The following is a 22,844-nucleotide window of genomic DNA, read 5'->3' as shown; positions in this document are numbered from 1 at the left end:
CTTGAAAATCCAAGCATATTTCACAAAATAAAGATTTATTTGGTGAGGATAAGGATAAGTTACTTACCTGTAATCCTAGTTCTCTTCCAGGGGTATCCTCATCAAAGTCATAAGCACTGAATATTCCCACACATGTGCGGGGACCCCAGAAATAATATAACAAATTATATATGGAATTCACATATATATAGCTCCACATATATGTATGTACATATATCATTTTTTCTCATACCAATGCAGCTCTTAATAGGAGGCTAAACAATGGGATTACCCATATAAAGATTATTTGCAAACATATAAATAACACCTGACGGCAAGTAGCACTTGAACTCTTGTTTTTTAATGAGCGGAAAACACTCGTAAATCATAAAAAGTGCTAATAGACTTTGTTAGCCTACAGGCTGCATGAGCGCCTCCTGGCAAGACTCTTGGAGATTGGTGTTCGGGGAACGGTGTTCAGATAGTTTGAGTCGTTTCTATCCAACCGACAACAGACAGTCTGGGCTCCCCCGTACTCTGCTGCAGTGCCGCCTTTGGAGGTGGGAGTCCCTCAGACGTCTATTTTGAGCCCCACTCTCTTTAATATCTACATGTCCCCTCTCGCGGCACTGGCAGAGTCTTTCGGCGCCCAGATTGTCTAGTGCGCCGATGACACCCAGCTTCTCTTCTCATGCGGTGGGAACACGGACTTTGATGGCGAGAGCATTAAGAACAGCTTGGGTGCGGTATTTGCCTGGTTTCAACTTAATCAGCTGAAATGCAACTCCGACAGGTCTGAGCTCCTTTTCTTTGGGTGCCCCCCTGACCCAGGATGGAAGGCCTGGTGACTCCACGGTAGCTAAGAATCTTGAAATCAAAATGGACAACTGTCTCTCACTGAAACCACGGATTCTTGGTCTGGTCGGGCAGTGTTTTGGGATACTAAAAATGTTAAGGAAATTCCTCCCTCTCCTTCCTACTGCCCATAGGAAAATAACGGTGCAAGCCTTGGTCGGATCGAGGTTGGATTACGCAAATGTACTCTACCTCGGCCTGCCGGAATATCTTTTGTCTCGCCTACAGGTAGTGCAGAACTCGGCGGCACGGGCAATTTTCGGCCTTGGCCGCAGTTCTCATGCCACCGGTCTTTTGAAGTCCCTTCACTGGCTGCCAATCCGGAAACGCATTAAGTTCAAGGCCCTCACCACTGTGTTTAAAGCCCTTCATGGCACTGGGGCTTTCTATTTGCGGAAGAGAGTTGTCTTTCACCATCCATCCAGAGCCTTACGATCGGCTGCCTTGTCACTGGCCACGGTCCCGGCAATCAGGCGTGCGCGGACCTGGGGCCGGTCCTTTAAATATCTGGCGCCGCGGGCCTAGAATGCTCTGCCACTCGCTTTGAGAAAGAGCGAGAATTTAGCATCTTTCAGGAACGAACTTAAAACGTGGCTGTTCTGTCTCTAATTCCTCCTCCGCCGCTGGGGTTATGCTGTGTTAGGTCTGTTAGCGCCGGGACACTCTGCCTGAGTAGCTGAGCGCTCAATAAAACTCCAGATGACATAACATAACATAAACCAAAACCATAGAAAATGAAAGCATTTTCAACAAACTGGCACAGTGCCTTTAAGGCAGCAATACCCCCCAGCTTCCCATCATGCCTCAGGGATGACAGTTAGGTCAATTGTTCGATGCATAACCCTGAAAGTCAGGGCTCAACAATATCCATTAACACTTTGATCGTATCTCATTTACCTGGGGAGGCGGGTGGGTTTGCTTATGACTTTGATGAGGATACCCCTGGATGAGAACTAGTATTACAGGTAGGATACGTATCCTTCTCATCCAGGGGATCCTCATCAATAGTCATAAGCACTGAATAGAATAGCAAGCCCATCCACCACCTGCAGGTAAATGAGAAAAAATATGACCCAACAAAACTGCAACAGCCGAAATCAGCTGTTGAACAGATTCCGCAAGGAGGCCTGGCCTGCTTGGGTGTCTGCTCTGATGTCTGATTCGAGACAGTAGTGTCTGGTAAATGTATGGACGGACCTCCAGGTCGCCACCTTACAAATCTCAGACATGGGCACATTATGAAGAAAAGCTGTAGTAGCCGCTTTTCCCCTGGTGGAATGTGCTTTGGGAGAAAAACTCTGGGTCTTCTGCGCCAATTGGTAAGCAGGTTTATACATCAAACTATCCATCTAGAGATGGAACGTTTCGAAGCTGCATAACCATATCTGATCGACTCATAGTTGACAAACAGTAGATCAGAATTTCTTATAGATTTGGACCGATCTAGATAGAATTTCAAAACCCTTTTCAGGTCCAGAGAATGCAAGGCCCTCTCAGCTAGAGTGGAGGGATTGGGAAAAAAGGTGGGTAGAGAGAAGGTCTGGCTCACATGGAAATCTGACACCACCTTAGGAAGAAAAGAGGGAGTGTCCTCAACACCACCCTATTTAGATGGAAAACTGTATAGGGCTCTATAGAACAGAGTGCTTGAATCTCGCTCACTCTGAGCTGACATGATCGCTACCAAAAAAGCAGCCTTCCAAGAAATATGTTGCAAGGTTGCTTTGTGAATGGGTTTGAAAGGTGAACCCATCAATTTTGATAGCACCAGGTTTAGCTCCCAGGGAGGTGACGGAGGTCGTACCGGAGGGTAGACCTTCTTCAAGCCCTGCCGAAAATCTTTAACAGCTTGTAATTGAAAGAAAGAAGGTTGAGAAGGTGAGCGTCTATATGCAGTTATAGCTGCTAAATGCACCTTAATGGAATTAAATTTCAACCCTGCTTTCAACATGATACAGTAGGTAAGTGAGAATGACCTATTCCTGACCCTTGATAGGATGACAATTGTTCTGCATACACCACAAGTAAGAAAAGCTTCCACTTGCATAATTCGGAATGCCTCGTGGAAGGACGGCTTGCTTCTTTCAAAATGGACATGCATCCTGCGGCAGTCCTAGGTGGCCATATTGTAGGACCTCAGGAGCAATGCTGCCAAGTTCAGTGAGGGAAGGTTGGGATGATGAATCCTCCCGTTCATCTTGGATAGCATGTCCGCTCTGCACGGTAGCCTCCTGTGAGGGCACTCTGATAGGTGCTGAAGGTCCGGGTACCACCATTGCCTCGGCCTGTCCGGGGAAATGAGTTTCATCCTCGTGGACGAATGAGCCAGCTTGTTCACAACCTTCGGGATCAGCGGATGTGGTGGAAAGGCGTACACAAATGTCCCTGACCAGTCTATCAAAAGGGCATTCCCTTTCGATCCTGGACGGTAGAACCACGAGGCGAAGTCTTGGCATTTGGTGTTTTCGTCGTCCGCGAAGAGGTCTATAGTGGGACGACTCCATGACTGGACGAAGTCTTCTACGAACCCAGTCCTCCTGGTCTTCGAAATGACGGCTGAGGGCGTCAGCTGTCACGTTCTGCTCTCCTGGCAGATGGACTGCTGTGACTGACAGATTCCGAGCCAGGAGCCAATGGCATAGATTCTGTGCCTTCAGGAAAAGGGTACATGAGCATGTTCCCCCCCTGTTTGGTCAAGTAGTACATCGTGGTGGTGTTGTCCGTTTGCACTAACATGGATGTTGCCTGAATCGAGGGTAGGAAAGCTTTGAGGGCTAGATGGACTGCCCTAAACTCCAACATGTTGATGTGGTAGGAGCGCTCTTTGATAGACCACAGTCCCCGAGTCTGGAGATATCTCATGTGGGCCACCCCCAACCTTGCAGCGAGGCATCTGTGATCAGTGTCTGGGCAGGAGGCTGCTGATGGAACGGAATTCCGACTTGTAGATTTCAACTCTTCATCCACCAAGGTATGGACTCTCGAGGCGCGCTTGACAAAGTTACTCTGTCGTCCCAGTGATGTGACTGCTGGTCCCACTTGTCCTCCAGATCCTGCTGAATAGGACGCATCCGTAGTCTGGCATTTGGGACCAGGAAGATGCAGGATGCCATTGACCCTAACAGGGAAGCAATCCGACGCACCGGCAACTTCTTGTTGTGCAGAACCAGTTGGCATTTCTGAATGATGGAACACTGGCTCTCCTCCGAAGGAAACACTTTTCCTAACTCGGAGTATAACAGAGCTCCAAAGAAATGTATTTTCTGTGTCGCTTGTGGAATTGATTTGATTAAATTCACTTGTAGACCTAGACAGCGACATAGTTTGAAGCAGCTCAGGAAATGGTTTCTTTCGCTGTCCTGAGATGGATCCTTCAACAGCCAGTCATCCAAGTACAGGTACACGAAGACACCCCTGCAGCGCAGAGCGGCTGCCACCACCGCTATGCACTTCGTGAACACTCTGGGGGCTGACTTCAACCCGAATGGTAGGACTTTGAACTGATAATGAGTGGATCCGACCCGGAATCGCAGGAATTGCCTGTGATGCTGGGCGATCGGGACGTGGAAGTATGCATCTTGTAGATCCAACTAACACATCCAATACCCCAGCCTGAGATGTGGATATATTTGATGAAGCGCCAACATGCAAAACTTTTCCTTCTTGATGTGCAGGTTGAGCGTCCGCAAGTCCAGAACGGGTCCATACTCTTCTTTTTGGCCCTTTATTTTGACTAGAAAGTATCTTGAATAAACTCCTTTCCCTCTTTGAGATATTGGTACCCTCTCAATGGCTGATTTTTTGAGACGGGTGGCCACCTCTTTTTGCAGGAGTTTTAACTGGTGACTTGATATAGGCATTGGAGGGATTGAAGGAGGACGATGTTGAAAACAAAGAGTATCCATTCTGAAGCGTAGCTAACACCCACTGATCTTTTGTGATAGCTTGCCACTCTACAATATGCCGTGTGATGCTTCCCCCCACTGGAGTGGTAGACGGCGCTGGGGTATTGGAGCTTTCATTTGGATTGCGTCTTGTTGGAGTTGTTTCTTTTTCGCTGATTTCCGCCAACTCTTGATGAGCGCCTGACTCTGTACGGTGACTTTTGCTGCCATGTTGATCTTGATTCTTCTGCCACTGAGGGGTTTAAACTCTCTGCTGGGAAGATCGCCGATTGTAGGGGCGGAATCTTTTATGGAACTCTTTTTTCCCCCCCAAGGCCAACAGCCTTAAGTGTGTCCAGTTCCGTTTTCATACGCTGTATTTCCTCGTCAGTTTGTGAACCAAACAAGGATGACCCAGAGAAAGGCAGGTTGAGGATACGTGACTGCGCTTCTGGTTTCAGTGCAGTGAGGCGCAACCAAGATGATCTCCTTGACCTTCTTCAAAATCCCTGCGATCTTCTTGAGGAAGCTTCTCAGTGAAGCGCTGTAGAGAATCCCACAGGGATCTATCGTAGCGACCCAGGAGCGCCTCCGCGTTGGATACTTTCAGCAAGGAGGCCGAAGTGCCACACACCCTCCGTCCCCAGGAATCTTGCGTCTTGCTCTCCTTGTCCGGTGGTACAGTGATGGAAGATGCAACAGCATGGGGTCTTTCTCGCCGCCGTGATTATTACTGAATCCGGGGGAGGGTCGGCTCTGAGGAAGAGTGGGTCATACTCTGGCAAACAATATTTTTTCAGAATCCTCGCTGGAGCGGATTTAATCGTCGCTGGTATGAGGAAGACCTCCATGACTGGGTCTATGATGCCCTGAACCAAGGGAAGCAGAGGTTTAGCCGCTGTCTTGTGACGCAGGGTTTCAAAGATCACGGAAGTCTTGCTCTGGCGAACTGGCATGGGAAGGGGGGCTTGAACGTATGGTAGAACGCCCCCTTGACTTAGAACGCCTCGCCGATGTCGCCTCCTTTCTCGATGTCATTTCAGCAGATTTCTGTCTCTACGTCGACCAGTGATGGGCCGGAGACTGAGTTCTCAATATCGACGTTCTCGTAGGAGTCTGCTGCCTCGACGTAGAGGTATGTTGGATCAACGTCGAGGAACCATGCTGCTGCTTCCTTGACGCTGAAGGAGGTGTCTTGTGCCTCGACGCCGAAGAGGGGTGAACTGATCTCGGCGAAGACCTGTGACTCTACGTTGAACGCCGGTGAGACGACGATGGAGTAACCTGCTTCGATGTCGAACGCCAGTGACGAGGCATCAATGGAGCTCTGTGCCTAGACGTCGATCCCCGGTGCGACTACAGAGCGTTGTGCCTCGACATCTATTGTCGTGTCGACGACTGAGTGATCTGTCTCGACGTTGTATGCCCACCTGGCGACGGAGACCTGCCTCTCGACAATGAACGCCGCCTGGTTGATGTCAACGGAGAGGCCTGTACCTTAGACAATGGCTTCTTCGTATTCGAGTGATGGTGCGTCTTCATCAAAGTCTTCGATGCTGTTTTCGTCGTCGTAGGCAGCTTCGAAGCCGATCCTGACGCCGACAGAGAACAGGTCGGGACTTCTCTCGGCGTCGACCGAGTTCTCCTCTTCTGCTGCCTTTTAGGAAACCTACCTCTTTCAGAGGTCATAGATACGAATTCTCTCTGTCTTTAAGGGTTCTCCTTGACAAGTTCTTGCAGTGATGACAGCTGTCTGAAGAATGTGTCTCAGGGAGACAGAGGATACACACAGGGTGTGTATCAGTCCTGGCCTTCTTCTTGCCACAGGAAGGGCAAGGGTCTAGAAGGGAAGGTATTTTTAACACAAAAAAGACCGCACCAGCACTCTAAAGTCAAAAGACATCGGGTGAAAGTGAAAAACGTGAAGATTAACAATATATTTTTGACAGAAAGTCAAAAAAAGGTAGGAGCTGAAAATCCAGGGTCCTGACTGAAGGAGCCAGAAAGAACTGATCTAACTGTCACCCCTGAGGCATTATGGGAAGCTGGGGGTCATGGCTGCCTTAAAGGCACGGTGCCAGTTTGTTGAAAATGCTTTCATTTTCTATGGTTTTGGTTTACAATGCAGCCTGTAGGCTAACAAGGTCTACTTTATTTGCACTTTTTATGATATACGAGTGTTTTCTGCGCATTAAAGTGCTACTTGCCCTCAGGTGTTTTTTTATATGTTTTGCAAATAATCTTTATATGGGTAATTCCATTGTTTAGCCTCCTATTGGGAGCTGCATTGGTATGAGAAACAAGCACTTGCAATGCAATAGGTCTCGCATTAGGAAAGTTTGAGCTTCTGGTATTGTAAATGACAAATTTTTTATTCATGTGTTGGTTTTAAAAATTGCGAAATTATTAGCTTTGTCATTACAATGCCAATAGTTTTAACTTTCGCAAACGTGACACATAGTGCATATATATATATATATATATATATATATATATATATATATATATATATATATATATATATATATATATACACTATGTGTTGTATTTACATGACTTAGATGTATTAATATTACAAATAACAATGGCTTTTTTAAAATAATAAATACTTAAATAAAAGTTATTGTAATTTGTAATGGCAATAGCTTAAACTTTTGTAAATAACTTTTGGGAAGACTATGTTCAGTGCATTTTATTGTGATGAAAATCCAAGAACAGAAGTGAAATATTAACTTTTTTTTGACATTTGTAATAAAGCTTGAAACATTGAGAGAACATATTAGAACCATGTTGAATGGTTGCACAGAGTGATGCGGTGGCCTTCAGTGGTGCCGAGTGATGCGGTGGCCTTCAGTGGTGCCGAGTGATGCGGTGGCCTTCAGTGGTGCCGAGTGATGCGGTGGCCTCCAGTGGTGCCGAGTGATGCGGTGGCCTCCAGTGGTGCCGAGGGATGCGGTGGCCTCCAGTGGTGCCGAGGGATGCGGTGGCCTCCAGTGGTGCCGAGGGATGCGGTGGCCTCCAGTGGTGCCGAGGGATGCGGTGGCCTCCAGTGGTGCCGAGGGATGCGGTGGCCTCCAGTGGTGCCGAGGGATGCGGTGGCCTCCAGTGGTGCCGAGGGATGCGGTGGCCTCCAGTGGTGCCGAGGGATGCGGTGGCCTCCAGTGGTGCCGAGGGATGCGGTGGCCTCCAGTGGTGCCGAGGGATGCGGTGGCCTCCAGTGGTGCCGAGGGATGCGGTGGCCTCCAGTGGTGCCGAGGGATGCGGTGGCCTCCAGTGGTGCCGAGGGATGCGGTGGCCTCCAGTGGTGCCGAGGGATGCGGTGGCCTCCAGTGGTGCCGAGGGATGCTGTGACCTCCAGTGGTGCCGAGGGATGCTGTGGCCTCCAGTGGTGCCGAGGGATGCTGTGGCCTCCAGTGGTGCCGAGGGATGCTGTGGCCTCCAGTGGTGCCGAGGGATGCTGTGGCCTCCAGTGGTGCCGAGGGATGCTGTGGCCTCCAGTGGTGCCGAGGGATGCTGTGGCCTCCAGTGGTGCCGAGGGATGCTGTGGCCTCCAGTGGTGCCGAGGGATGCTGTGGCCTCCAGTGGTGCCGAGGGATGCTGTGGCCTCCAGTGGTGCCGAGGGATGCTGTGGCCTCCAGTGGTGCCCAGGGGTGCTGTGGCGTGGAGGGGTGCTGTGGCGTGGAGGGGTGCTGTGGCATGTAAATCTATAAGAGTAAGAGTTGTCCGAACAAATAGACTAAAATATAGGGGAAATGGAACGCGTATTGGGGAGAGTTATGTGCACCTATGTCCGATACTGACAGTGATGCTCAGGGCCAAAGACATCTGACCCAGTTGGAATGTAAAAATTGTTCAGTTATCTGTGGCTACGAACTAAAGAATCCTCACATTAACATATAAGGCTAAATTAGCAAATAAGATGCACCATTTGATATGTGACAAAGAACTCTACACCCTGAAACGTATCACTACCCTTTCATCGCTGCCCCCTGTCAAGTATTGGAAATCACAGCTAAGTTAACGGAGAAGTACATCCCATGAGTCATAAATGTCCATGTTATGTTATCACCTCTTGACTGCAATGAATGGGGCAGCCTCAACTTTACAGTCAACAAAACGCAGAATGTTGGCATTTGAAGTTCTATTTTCACATTATAAACTGTGGACCTACATATCCCAGCATGCAAAATGCCACTGTAAAACAAGCCGGCAGAGGAAAGGCAGCGCTGGGCAACCATGCCAGCATCCGGATTCACGAGCAGATGGTCCTGTTTATGACCTGCGGAGCGCGTGAAGTGGATGGTGGAAAATGGACTCAAAGCGGCCGGTCGCTTTGATGTTCTTGGCTTGCTTTGTGGGATGGCGGGGGAGCAGCTTGGGAGGCTCATCACGTCTGCAACATAGCATTTAAACAATTATATGTACGTTTATAAGCAAGCCTCTAATAAGGATAATCACGGTCTTAACTTTTGTTGATGACCAGGTGCTTCTAGTATTTGGCATCCTTGCAAAGCAGCCGTTGGGCGACTAATCTATTTTTGCATTTTGGGAAGCCAAAATATTCCTTGCAAATATGAATATCATACAGTTTATGTGGTTTCAATGTATAATACCGAAGACTTTCAAAGTCAGTGGAGTGTCAACAATTATTTATGTACGGATATTTAAGAAATAGTTCATATTGGTTTTGGTGCAAGTAATTTTCAAAATGTTAATCGGTTGTCTGCATGAATATTTACTATTAAGTAATTTCATGGTACTGAAATAAACGTGTCCGTGTTGTTGAGCAGATTTGATTAAAGTGACCCAGTTGGAATGTAAAAATAGTTCAGTTATCTCTGGCTACGAACTAAAGAATCCTCACATTAACATACAAGGCTAAATTAGCAAATAAGATGCACCATTTAATATGTGACAAAGAACTCTACACCCTGAAACGTATCACTACCCTTTCCTCGCTGCCCCCTGTCAAGTATTGGAAATCACAGCTAAGTTAACGGAGAAGTACATCCCATGAGTTATAGATGTCTATGTTATGTTATCACCTCTTAACTGCAATTAATGGGGCCTGATGCGATGATGTGAGGCACAGACTGGGAGGAGCGGGGGCAGGGGAGCGAGTGAGTGGGAGGGAAGGAGCAAGGCAGTGTGCGAGGCGGATGGGGCGGGGGAGCAGGGGAGCGGGCGAGCCATGAGTCATAGATGTCTGTTATGTTATCACGTCTTGACTCCAATGAATGGGGCCTGATGCGATGCACAGACTGGGGGAGCGGGGCGGGGAGCGAGCGAGTGGGAGGGAAGGAACATGGTGGTGTGCGAGGCAGATGGGGGTGGGGGGGGGGGCGGGGAGCAGGTTTTGTCACTTCCTAAAGTATTCTGGTAGCACCTAGCCACGAGCAATTCTATAAATCCCGCCTGGGAGCAGCAGAAATACTGCATGTATGTACTGGGGAACAAGAGAAAGTGGCTCCTGTCAGAATCCGCTGATTGCCACAGCTTGCCCAGAGCGAAACTCATTGTAATACAACTTGAATGGGGGCGAGCGCTTAGATGGAGGCGGGGGGGGGGGGGGGCAGGGGAGCGAGTGGGAGGGTAGGAGCATGGTGGTGTGCGAGGCGGATGGGGTGGGGGCGGGGGAGCAGGGGAGCGAGCAAGTGGGAGGGAACTAGCATAAGGGGTGAGAGTGAGGCCAAGCACGCACTGGCAAAGCGTCACGGCGGGGGAGCAGCTTGGGAGGCATTCCATTGAAGTCTGGTTCTGCGAGGCTTATGGGTTTGACGTGGATGCGCGTCTCACACGACTGGGTCACATGAACTGCGCGTAATCCGCTTGGAATCCGCTTGGTCAAAGAGTTTGTTTCAACTACTATACACTCACCTATTAATCCCTGCGGGATATAATAGTCGAGACCTAAAAATGATATATGTACATACATATATGTGGAGCTGTATATATGTGATTTCCATATATAATTTTTTTATATTATTTCCGGGTTCCCCACACATGGGCGGGAATATTCTGTGCTTATGATTATTGATAAGGATCCCCTGGAAGAGAACTACCCACTAACTTTTTGTACTTTAGCTTAAAACCACAAGCTTTCAGTGCTTGGTTTCTATACTTTTTTAAAGTTGAAAGTCAAATTATCTAAAATTCATAGGCCTGTTTTTCCCTCCCTAAAGGCCGCCAAGGTAGCTGGCTTACGTCTGGTCAAATTGTCCAAACATTGTGATTCTGATTGATTAGCTCACATTTCAGATGACAGTTGGAAAACATTCAATAATCTAGCCTTGAAAAACAATTTTGTCCTGCTATTTTCCAAGCAAAATAATTTATGAATCTTCTGGACTTAAGTTAAGCAACATAAATTAAAACTTTGCGATGACAAATGTTGGAATTGCAATGATGAAGCTTTCTTTCATCAGTATATGATTTTATCATTGACTTCTCAGACCCTACCGGGACCATGTCCAATCCCAATAGTCAGCAATTTTCCATACTCCAGTAATTCTAGAATACACCACAATGATATTAGGCCAATGTGCGTCTAAAGATCTGAGTACCCTACGTAGTTCCCATACGGCAAAACTGGATCTGCTCTTAACGACTGCTGTCATGGTCATTTGATCAAAATGAAAGTCATTCAACCACATTTCTAATACATGGTGGGTATGGATCTACCTCCTAAGGAGGGCACACAATTCACATTAAAAAGGGTAATTTCCGCATATGTATTGTGTAGTTTAGGTTACTTTGGACAAGTTTGTTGCTCTTAATGTCCAATCCCAATTGTCAGCAGTTTTCCACACTCCAGTAATTCTAGAATACACCACAATAATATTAGGCCGATGTGCGTCTAAAGATCTGAGTACCCTATGTAGTTCAGATATGGCTATACTGGATCTGCTCTTAACGACTGCTGTCATGGTCATTTGATCAAAATGAAAGTCATTCAACCACATTTCTAATACATGGTGGGTATGGGTCTACCTCCTAAGGAGGGCACACAATTCACATTAAAAAGGGTAATTTCCACATATGTATTGTGTAGTTTAGGTTACTTTGGACAAGTTTGTTGCTCTTAATGTCCAATCCCAATTGTCAGCAATTTTCCACACTCCAGTAATTCTAGAATACACCACAATAATATTAGGCCGATGTGCGTCTAAAGATCTGAGTACCCTATGTAGTTCAGATATGGCTATACTGGATCTGCTCTTAACGACTGCTGTCATGGTCATTTGATCAAAATGAAAGTCATTCAACCACATTTCTAATACATGGTGGGTATGGGTCTACCTCCTAAGGAGGGCACACAATTCACATTAAAAAGGGTAATTTCCACATATTTATTGCGTAATTTAGGTAACTTTGGACAAGTTTGTTGCTCTTGAGAAGGAATTATAGCCTTTCTGGCTACGTCACTGCACTAACTCATACAATACATATGGGGTTTTCTTGCTGCAGAGCACTACCTACTCATTTTATTCCTTTCCTTCTTCCTCCCCCTTACCTTATTTAAATACGCATAGATCTTGTATAGGTAAATATCAAGAGCATAGAACTTTTATTATTTATTGGTATAGGGAATCTTTAATACACATATCCAGTCTTCTATATTACTTTCAATAATATACACTTAGCATTAATATTATCTATTTTTATATGTCTATGTTGCTCGTACATTAGATTCCTCATATGTGATATACTATGCTGGGTGGTAAAGGTCCATGTTTGTACTCCTATTATGATCTATGTTTTTTAATACAAATAATTCTATTGCACTGTATTGTGAATATTGTATTACACAAGGATAATGAATCCTTGAACTATGGTATGTTAATTGAAATGCCAATAAAACTTTAGAACAGAAAAAAAGTGTTACAAGAAGTATTAAAACTAGCACAAATATGTCCATTTTATGTTTCCCCCCGATTGCAAAAAGTAAACCAAATCCACTTGGAGAAAATTCTGTACGTTGTACCTTACATGCCAACTCCACACTGAAATCCAAGCACAGTTGACAGATGCTCCTGAATGCTTTTGTTCCTGCAGGATATGATGTCTGGTACAGAATGAGGGAGCAGAGGGCACCGTAAACCCTAATTTACTCAACATGGCCTACCGACTTTGGTAGGACTTCAGAGTGGAAATATGTAGAGGAAAAACTAAAACGTAGTCACACTTTAAATCAGCAAGGCAGTGCATGCTACTTACATTCAAATGCTTCTTCACTGTCGTTGTCTTCATCAGAACTGATCTCCGCATACTTCGGCTTCTCATTAACAGTGGTACGTTTTCGCTTGTTCATTTTTACACGTTCCCAAAGTGGCATGTTCGATTCAATTTCCTCCACCAGCTCTGGAGGTAACTCATTTAACACAGCATGATCTATGCCACCTACAGAAGGAAACGAAAATGTATAAAGTTTAACAGCTTTACTCAACATAGATGCAATATGTTACCAGAAAATCTAAGAAGGTTTCATAAAAACACCTAAGTATTAAAATCCCGTTATGAAATGAAGATACAGGATCACTGCCGAAGCCTGGTATTATTTTCATTTCGAAAATAGGAGAAAGGCATGAACAATTATTATTTAGACTATCAATACTAGTACTTTTTATCACAAAAAAAGTGATGACTGCAAACCTAAGTTGATGTTAACTGTCATTTATCACTTGTACTTATTCATGCATGTACCAATATGCTCAAAAAAGATGTAGCGTATTTTTTAGAACTTTTCATTAAACCCGAAGATTTAAATGACTTCACATTCATTCTATAATGGTTATAAGCCTCTGAATCTTTCCTTTAGGTTAGGAAATATTGTTTACATTATTTCTGCCACCTCCAACTTTATGAGCGAATCTAGATTACTATATGTTTTTTGCTTTTATCCCCTCATCTACTGCGTGTCAAAATCTCCAATGGTTGTCCTCTTCCCCTGCCACTAAAATGAGGAGTTGTTTTTAAATGCTTGTTGCTTAAGCGTTCATATTTTTCCACAAAAAATATCTAGGCCTCCTTATAATTTGTGGTGGAGACAGGTGTGAAACAATGGTGACAATCGGATAACTATACACTCCTGAAAAGTAGAACCCATTCGAAATTCAGCAAGGAAGCGTTTGCGTAGATCACTTATGGTTCTCAAAAACCATTGTTGAAGTGACAACTTTTTCATCTGTAATTCTGTGCATCGAGGGCCAATTTACACTTTCGTCAATCTTACATTTCTGATGGCAAGGATATAAATTATTTTTTGGCTGTCCAAAACATGCTAAACTCAGAAACACCAACTAAGCTGCTGCTTATATTTTATAGTATAAACCAACAAAGCAGCAATTCAAATGGTAAAATCTAAGGAAAGATAAATGGGAATAAAGGAAAGGTATGAATTTTGTTAAATATGTTCTTTCTTGAATGCTGGCGTACAATAGAATCCAAAAATCGAGTGAAATTCACTAGCTAAGTACAGATTTTCTATGTGCGGAAACAAACCATTAGTTGTGTGGCCCACATACAGACTCCACTGGGAAAAAAAGCCTCACTGTAGCACTCGACTCTCAGGGTAGCGAAAGCAGAGCAGTACAAGGCCTACCCAAGGGAGGTGGTGTGGGCTAGTAATGACCACTTGCTCCTACGCATTAACATTCAGTAAATGATTGCCCAGTCTTTGTTTTCTCTACAGACACAGTACTTAATACTATGCAGAAATTCACAAAGTACCCTTTGCACATGGAGGCGGGCAGGGGGATACTGTGATTTTTTGGGGTCAAATTTAATATTTGACCCCAAAATTACAGTATCCCTCGCCCCCTTCCATGTACAGGACCGTACAACCATATATGTTACCAAACTTCAAGACAAGAATTACAAGGCATGATAATACTTCATTTCATCACTGTATTTCAGTAACCATAATCCCTCTGCACTTCTGAGTATAAAACATTGCTTTCATGTGCTCACATCAGTAATAAAATATTGCAACCTTTCAGGATTATGCATCAGCACTTAAATAAAACATGGTGGATAACATTTTTAAATAAAGCACTGTGTAAAACATTTTAAATAATACTTTAAAATAAAGCATTGTTCAAATTATTGTGAAAACACATTTGAATAAAGCACTGTTAAGATCAGCCGTGTCTCAGTCTCTTTTTAGGTCGAGCCTGGGCAGCGCATGAGCTGCTCTGCGAGGCATGCTGTACTCCGGTATGGACTTGGAGTTCCGCTGATCTTTTCAAATGGCTCCTGTTACTGTGCTTTCAAATGGTTGCTTCCGACTCATCATTAGGCTTGTTAATCCCTCCTTAGTAACGCCTGGTCAGCATTTGTAACCTCCCATAAGGAATGGACCTTTTACTTGTGTCTTTACACAGGATGCTTATTTAGGCTGTGAGAACTACTTTCTTTCATTATTTTGTCTTACTCCAGACACAACATGCTTTCATGCAACGGACGCGCGTCTTTATTTCTTTATTTCTTTATTTTTCCAGCACAGCCCGCTTTCAATAGAGTGGCCTGGAGGCCTTTATTTCTTTTTCCCAGCGCCTTGAGACCCTACGGGTATGTAGCGCGCTCTATAAGTGTCACTGATTGATTGATTGATTGATTTTTCCAGAACGGTCCGCATTAAAGAGTGGCTGCGCTCGTTTATTTATTAAATGTATTTTTTGGGGGGGGGGGGGGGGGGGGGAAATAAAATGCACAACCTATTGCATTGCATATGCTTGTTTAACATCTTTCAGGGGACATAACCATTAGCTACAGACTTAGCCCCTGAAGAGCACTACACTCCCAGCTGCAGAGCTGGACCTCCAGCCTGGGGAGTGTTTATTAATGGAAGAAAATCCCAGGGTGGTCACATTTACTTCGATCCCTCAACATAGAGTCTGTAATTTATATAAATTCCCTTGGGCTTCTCAGTGGGAAGCTGCAACTCTCTCTGGTTGGTGGTGGCCAACCTGTCTTAGGTGTGTCACCCTAGGCACAAGCATCGGATGCTGGATTCCAGCCTTGATAAACAATATCGTTCATCCAGTGGTTTATTTCATTAGTAATCTTTAATTCTTATTTTTACCAATTCATTCACATTAATTTCCATTTAGTTCATATTAGGCGTCGACAAATTATTCCAATGCATTTCGGTGCAATCAGCACCTTCATCAGGGAACGCCTGAAAATTAAACACATGAACATTTTCTGTAATCAAAATGGGGCACTCTTCAGCTTCTCCTTCAACATTGGAAGCAGTGTTCCATTCTAGAGAGTATCTAAACTAGGAAGTCATCGTCCTCAGGAGGGGATTGCGCATCTACCTTATGGTACGACGTTGACTGCTATATAACCCAGTGGTACACTATGGGGTTGTCGGAGGTAGGAGCCTTAATGGGACATTCTTAGGTAGTTTAATATTTAAAACTATAATAATTAATAAATGATCTAACATAAGTTCACTGGACATACTGCTAGTGGAAAGACACTACATATCTTGCATTACTTAAATTAAATATATGCTCTATAACAATCACAGCAAAAAAAACAAGCACTGGCGTTGCCAATAGGTCTCGCATTAGGAAAGTGTGAGCTATTGGTATTGTAAATGACAATTATTTTTTTAATATGTGTTGGCATTGAAAATATATAAATTAATAGCATTGTTATTTACAAAGCCAATAGCTTACACTTTCCTAATGCGAGTCGTATTGGCTATGTGAATGCTTGTTGTTAGCCAGCAAGGACAGTGCTGTTGTGGTGCTGAGTGATGCTGTTATGGTGCTGAGTGATGTGGTGGTGTCCCAGAGTGATGTGGTGGTGTCCCAGAGTGATGTGGTGGTGTCCCAGAGTGATGTGGTGGTGTCCCAGAGTGATGTGGTGGTGTCCCAGAGTGATGTGGTGGTGTCCCAGAGTGATGTGGTGGTGTCCGTGAGTGGTGTGGTGGTGTCCCCGAGTGGTGTGGTGGTGTCCCTGAGTGGTGTGGTGGTGTCCCTGAGTGGTGTGGTGGTGTCCCTGAGTGGTGTGGTGGTGTCCCTGAGTGGTGTGGTGGTGTCCCAGATTGATTTTGTGGTGTACATCAGTGATGTGGTGTGTCCCCGAGTGCTGTGTTGGTGTCCCTAAGGGCTGTGGTGGTGTCCCTGAGTGCCGTGGTGGTGTCCCTGAGTGCCGTTTTGGTGTCCCTGAGGGCTGTGGTGGTGTCCCTCAGTGTTGTGGTGGTGTCCCTGAGTGGTGTGGATGTTTATACAAGTGCATTTAAGTTGTGGCAGGTAAAAACCAATGCATTTTCATGCGTCATCAATTTAAAGGATGAGGTGAACACTGCGATAGGCCATGGGGGGACCCAAAACATGAATGAAAACCGATTGAGCCAATGCCTGAAGGGGACTGTCGGAAACAAGCCAATGGCTGAAGGGGGCTGACCAAAAGCCTCTTACTATATGTATGCAAGTGTGGTGTGGTGTAGTGTAATGTGCCAACATAAGGTTTTGCTAAACAGCTAAAGCAGTCTATATTGAGGCCTAAAACCCCCGAACAGAAAATGAAGTTCTATTACAGGTCTCTGCACTGCAGGACTCTCCCATGAGCCCTCCTCCCTGTGCTCGCAGCACGTACTACTACAAAAAGAAAACTAAAAGGTGAAACCTGCAAAACGAAAGTAACGCTGCCCAAGTAAAACAAGATAGCAGGGCTTAGCACCAATGGAAGTTGTGAGTGGGAGCTTCAGAAACTCCAATAGCTGCATTTTGAAAGTGGTATGAGGGGGCAGAGCGCGGAAAATTTCGGGACCTATGCACTTTGCCTTGGAGAAAGAATGTGGGTGTGTGCCCTGCTGACCTCATTGAGATCACTCATAAGCAGGCACAATAAACAGAGACCCATGAGGATGGGCATAAAACAAAGAGGGATGGTGTTAATCCCAGGCACCTGGGCAGTGTGTGTTCTAAGTATGGAGGTTCTACTAACAGTAAAACTTGTTTATTACAGAACATTTTGAAAGCAAACACTGGCGCAATTGATTAGAGGAGACATTGATGTTCTTTTATTTCTGCCAGTATAAAGGGAATCATATTTGCGATAGAGTGGTGCTACCAGCAGTGAGTGCTTTGTATGGCCATGAAATCTGGAGATCAAACAAAATCGTTTAAAAAAAAATATATAGTGCCGAATGTCTTCAGTTCCACATCGCACAGGCTTCTGCGTGAGTATAGGACTGCTGTCTAAACTTGCCCGTCGAATATCTTTTCAAAACATTGAGTGGGGAATGTGTAAGACATAAATAACTCTCCTGCAGGAGTGACACACGGGTGGTGAAGCTGGATTTGACTGGAATCGAGGGAGAATAAATGCATTTAATAGCGCTGTCACATGGTACTGCAACTCAAAGTCTATTTGGAAAATCAAAAATACAGCAACTCAGCGGCGTTAGGCGGCTACAGATTCAATGCGGACTCTCAATCTTTGTGTGGAAATGAATGCCCAGTGCACAGTCCATGAAACCTGCAGCTGCCGTTGTGCTCTTTAAATATCACAAACAGGGGGTTAAGTGGAATGAACAAACTGGGGGGGAGGGGGTCTCTCAAAGGGGTGTGGCTGATGTAATTAAGGAAGTGGCTTAAAATGCCTAAGCTTAAAATCTGTGCATAGCATAGTGAGCGGCAGACTGTTATTTCGCTGTTTCGGTCCTTACACACAGATATATAATACAACAAATAACATTACAACTACAACAAGCCAGGACTATTGGCTTTATCTGTGGTTGTTAGTTGCGCAAGATAAATAAGCAACAACTATGGGTTTGATGGGCAGTCTGTACCTCCTGTATTTTGTTGAACGGATAGGTTGGGTAGTAAGTGCTATAATTACTGTGCACTTGCTTTTGACTGAGAGGAAATGACACATCTCATCCCATCTCCCTGCAGCAGAGTTCGAAAGAGCGCTGTAAAAATAATTTCCAACCATTTCCTGGTTAGTGTATGTACACGTGTAATTTTACGGCTGCAAACATGCTTTGGCACGGGAACCCTAATTAAATGTAAAGCTCACAGTCCAATTGCTTACAAAACTCAACACCGGTTTTATAGTTAGTTTTTTTTTTTTACATGAGGCATACATACATTCAGTCATCATGGAATCCTACGTTGTGTTTTGCCCATGAAACTAAGCATCAAATTGAGCTTCAGTCGCTATCATGGAGAAAGGCACTTCCTGTAAGAAAGGGAATGCTGCTTCTACCTCACCCGGTACGGAGGCTGCGTTAATGGAAGTGCATCTTTTTAACAAACATGAAAAACTCGGCGGTAGATGGAAAAACAACACGTATTTAATTGCTGAAAAGCATTAATATTAATTTAGAAATAAAGAAGCGTGTTTGTATCAATCAGCGCAAAAATCCGATTTTACACAGCGCCAATAAACCATCAGTTGCAGAAAACAGAACGTCTGCATTATGCAAGCAGGCGATACCACCGAGGCACGTTAGATGTTAGTATGCTTCTTTATGCGTGAAATCATTACCAAAACAAGAGCGGCCGGGAAACTGAAGGCCAGCCATGAATAATTAGGGGAGGAGAAGCCGCACAGCACACGCTGGGAGAAGCCCTTTAATGTGCTGTGCGGCCGTAATAAAATGCAATTAGGAGGGAGGGAGGGAGGCTAATGCGCGTGCTTGTTTGGTCACGTGATTCACGTGAACTTAATGAAAACCTTGGTTTCACAAGCATTTCGAGCACTTGAATTCTCTCTGTTTATTTTCGTAGAGTTAGGAGGGAAGCCGGATGGGGGCGGGAGAGCCTGGGGCGGAATTTCGAGAGAGGGGAGGCAGGCGGATTAGGAGGGAAGCCGGATGGGGGCGGGAGAGCCTGGTGGGGGGCGTGAATAAACAAGCGTTAAAAGCGGCCGGCCGGGAAACTGAAAGTACGGCCGGCCTGCGGCCGGCCATGATTCAAGCATATCCGACGTGGTTTGATGAAGAACAAAGTAATTTTTTTTTAAAGGTAGGGATAGCAAGTGACTTCGATTGGCAGTTTGAGTGTATACAGAGGCGTCTTGTGACGGGTTGGGAAGGAAAGAAAGAGATACTAAGAGTTCTCAATTACGTATCCTCCGTTTTCATCGCTAGTTTATGTCCGCTGTCAGCAGTTGAAGTTGATGCATTTTTATTTGATCTCTGTTTATTTTCGTCGAGTTAGGAGGGAAGCCGGATGGGGGCGGGGGAGAGCCTGGGGCGGGATTCCGAGTGAGGGGAGGCAGGCGGATTAGGAGGGAAGCTGTATGGGGGCGGGAGAGCCTGGTGGAGGGGCGTGAATAAACAAGCGTTGCCGGGAAACTGAAAGTGCGGCCGGCCTGCGGCCGGCCATGATTCAATTAGGGGAGGAGAAGCCGCAGAGCGCACGCTGGGCGAAGCCCTTTGATGTGCTGTGCGGCCGTGAATGCACGTGCTTGTTTGGTCACGTGATTCACGTGAACTCAATGAAAACCGCAGCGCAAGAAGCCCTTGGTTTCACGAGGATTTCGAGCACTTGAATTCTCGCTCCGCTCAATGCGCTTGCACGCATTGATAGGTCGCGAGACCTAAAGAGATTGCTGTTGCAGAACAGAGGTTATCACCAATAATGATGTTTCTTTGCCTCAGGGGGAGGTAAAGGCCCATGCTGGTCCTGAGAGAGCAGAATAGATTATGGACACGTTGTCACTCTCTGAAACCTTAACGACAGCTACCACTGTTCATGGGGCTCCGTTTTTACCGGAGAATACCACCACAAATGGTAAAAGTAAAAGAGTCCTTGCGAAAGCTTCACTCCCCTAGAAAACTAGAAAGGCCGCACCACCTACGGCGCCCCCTTCTATTAAGAGCTCTCAACAGGTTGAGATTATATCTGAGACTATATCAACATTAAACAGGCTTAATTTAAAATAAATACACTTTAAACAGTTAATACAGCCGTTCTATGCACCCTTAGAAGCCATAGAGCGCATACTTGAGGGGCTACAAACTAACAGACTAGCAAAACATACTGTGGTGGACTGTGTTCCTGCTAATCTTTTTTCTATATCCCAGCCTTTGGTTAATCCCGCCACTGTTTTCCAATTCTGTAATTCTGATATTCATACCTTTTGTCAGTGCTGTAAAAATAAGTTTAATGAAATTCGGTCATGTTAAAATGCTTCAACACGTTTAATCACATATTGTAAATCGGACGACATCCAGTCTGGACCACACAGCTACTGTCTCTAGACATAGGTCGACACAGGTAGACCATCGAGTCAACATGGGAGGAGGGCATGTTACACATTCCTCACGATTAAAGATTAACTCCAACTCTCCCAGTTCTTCTCCTCTTATAAAGCCTAAGCAACATTTTATGAATACGCCCCCAGAATGTTCAAAAAGAACTGCTTTGTCTTCCTGAGTTCCTTGGTTTTATGTAGTGCATTACTGCCCTTCTAGCGTCCAGAGTGTGCAGCGCCCTCTCTGCTCTTGTGGTCGGTTTCTAAAAGAAACTTGGTTTTTGCACTGTCTGGTTGATGTGGAACCTCGACACCACCTTAGGCATAAAGTGTGGGTCCGTTCTCATCACCACCCTATCATTGTGTATCTGGATGTATGGTTCTTGTAGTGTTAGCGACTGCACTTCTCTCACCCTGCGCAGTGAGGTGATTGCCAACAAGAAAGCGGTCTTCATTGTTAGCATTTGTAGAGAGGCCTTATGGATGGGTTCAAAAGGCGCTTTCATGAGTTCTGTTAGGACTAAATTAAGGTTTCATGCCGGTGGCGGCATCCTCTATGGAGGTGCGATTCTTTTAGCCCCTTCCAGGAATCTCTTTACTATCTATAATGTAAAGAAACTCTTCCCTGTTTCACCTCTGGTGTAGGCCACTATTGCTGCCAGGTGTACTCTCAGCGAGGATGAGCTTAGCCCTTCCTTCAGCAGGTGCTGAGATACATTAGCACCGTTGATTCTCTTGTCATTTTTTTGTGTAGCTTCTTCTTGCTGCACCATTGTGTGAACCTTTTCCATTTCGCCACATAGCACCTTCGTGTGCTAGGTCTCCTTGCCTCTCGTAGTACCTGCAGGGTGCTCTCGGGTATCCTCAGGTGTGCGAACCTTACGTCTTCAGGAGCCATGCCGCCAGGCTGAGGCTCTCCGGCTCTGGGTGCGATACCTCTCCGTTTTGCATGGAGAGTAGGTCCTTCCTTTTTCCGAATTTGTGGGGAGCACCTTGTGCCATTTCCCTTTAAATGTGAGTACCAGGTCTGCCTGGCCCACTGTGGTGCCACCAGGATCAGAGTCATGCTGCTGGTTCTGCACTTGTTGAGTACTCTGTGTATCAGTGGCATGGGGGGAAAAGCGTAGGCAAATGTTTTCAACCAACTTATCCATAGGGCATTCCCCAGGGCTCCTTCCCCTGGTTGCCTGGATGCGAAGGTTTGGCATTTTGCATTCAGGTGTGTTGCAAATAGGTCTATTGACGGTGTTCCCCACCTTTTGAATAGCTTTTGTGTTTCCTGCGTATTGAGCTCACACTCGTGGGATGCCGATTTCTGTTTGCTGAGCCAGTCTGCTTCCACATTGTCTTTCCCTGGGAGGTGTATGGCTAACAGGTCTATTTTCAGTGGGATGGCCCATCTCCATAACTCCTGAGCTAGGTTTGATAGCGGAGCTGATTGTGTTCCTCCCTGTTTGTTGATGTAGAACATCGTCGTTGTGTTGTCTATTTGCATCAACACTCTGGTTGTACAGTTTCGTCTGGATGGCTTTCAGGGCGAGGAACGAATATGCTACTTACCAGTATGCATCTGTTCTTGGCATGTAGGGCAGCTGACATTCAAATCTGTGCATAGAGCGCTGCCTAGTGTTGGGTCCGGATGATTGCACATTGTTGTCCTGGAAGAGTCTTCGAAGTATCACGAGATAGGTGGCTCCTCCCCTGTGTGCATGGGCATCGACTCCATCCTTAGATTGTTTTTAGCCATTGTGGCAGAGATGGAGTGTAATGCAGTAAGTGATGACCATGCTAAGAGTAATTCTGAGTGCTGCTGCCGCTACAGGCGCCGGGGAGGAGGGCGGGCGATATGAATGTCAGCAGCCCTACATGCCAAGAACAGATGCATACTGGTAAGTAGCA

General features: G+C 45.5%; 1 protein-coding gene across 2 annotated transcripts in view; it reads right to left on the bottom strand.

The window, feature by feature from the left end:
- NIPBL (NIPBL cohesin loading factor) overlaps window positions 1-22,844 on the bottom strand; it is a 1,086,041-nt gene that overhangs the window by 1,028,410 nt on the left and 34,787 nt on the right. For both annotated transcript variants that reach the window (XM_086960544.1, XM_086960543.1), the window contains exon 2: window positions 12,936-13,118. In XM_086960544.1, the coding sequence (XP_086816670.1) occupies window positions 12,936-13,118 (183 nt within the window). The remainder of the gene's footprint in view (window positions 1-12,935; window positions 13,119-22,844) is intronic.

The sequence above is a fragment of the Lissotriton vulgaris genome, chromosome 3_1 (assembly GCF_964263255.1).
Source record: "Lissotriton vulgaris chromosome 3_1, aLisVul1.2, whole genome shotgun sequence".
NCBI lineage: Eukaryota > Metazoa > Chordata > Amphibia > Caudata > Salamandridae > Lissotriton > Lissotriton vulgaris.
Note: the sequence above shows the minus strand (reverse complement) of the source record. Positions and strands in the feature narration are given on the sequence as shown.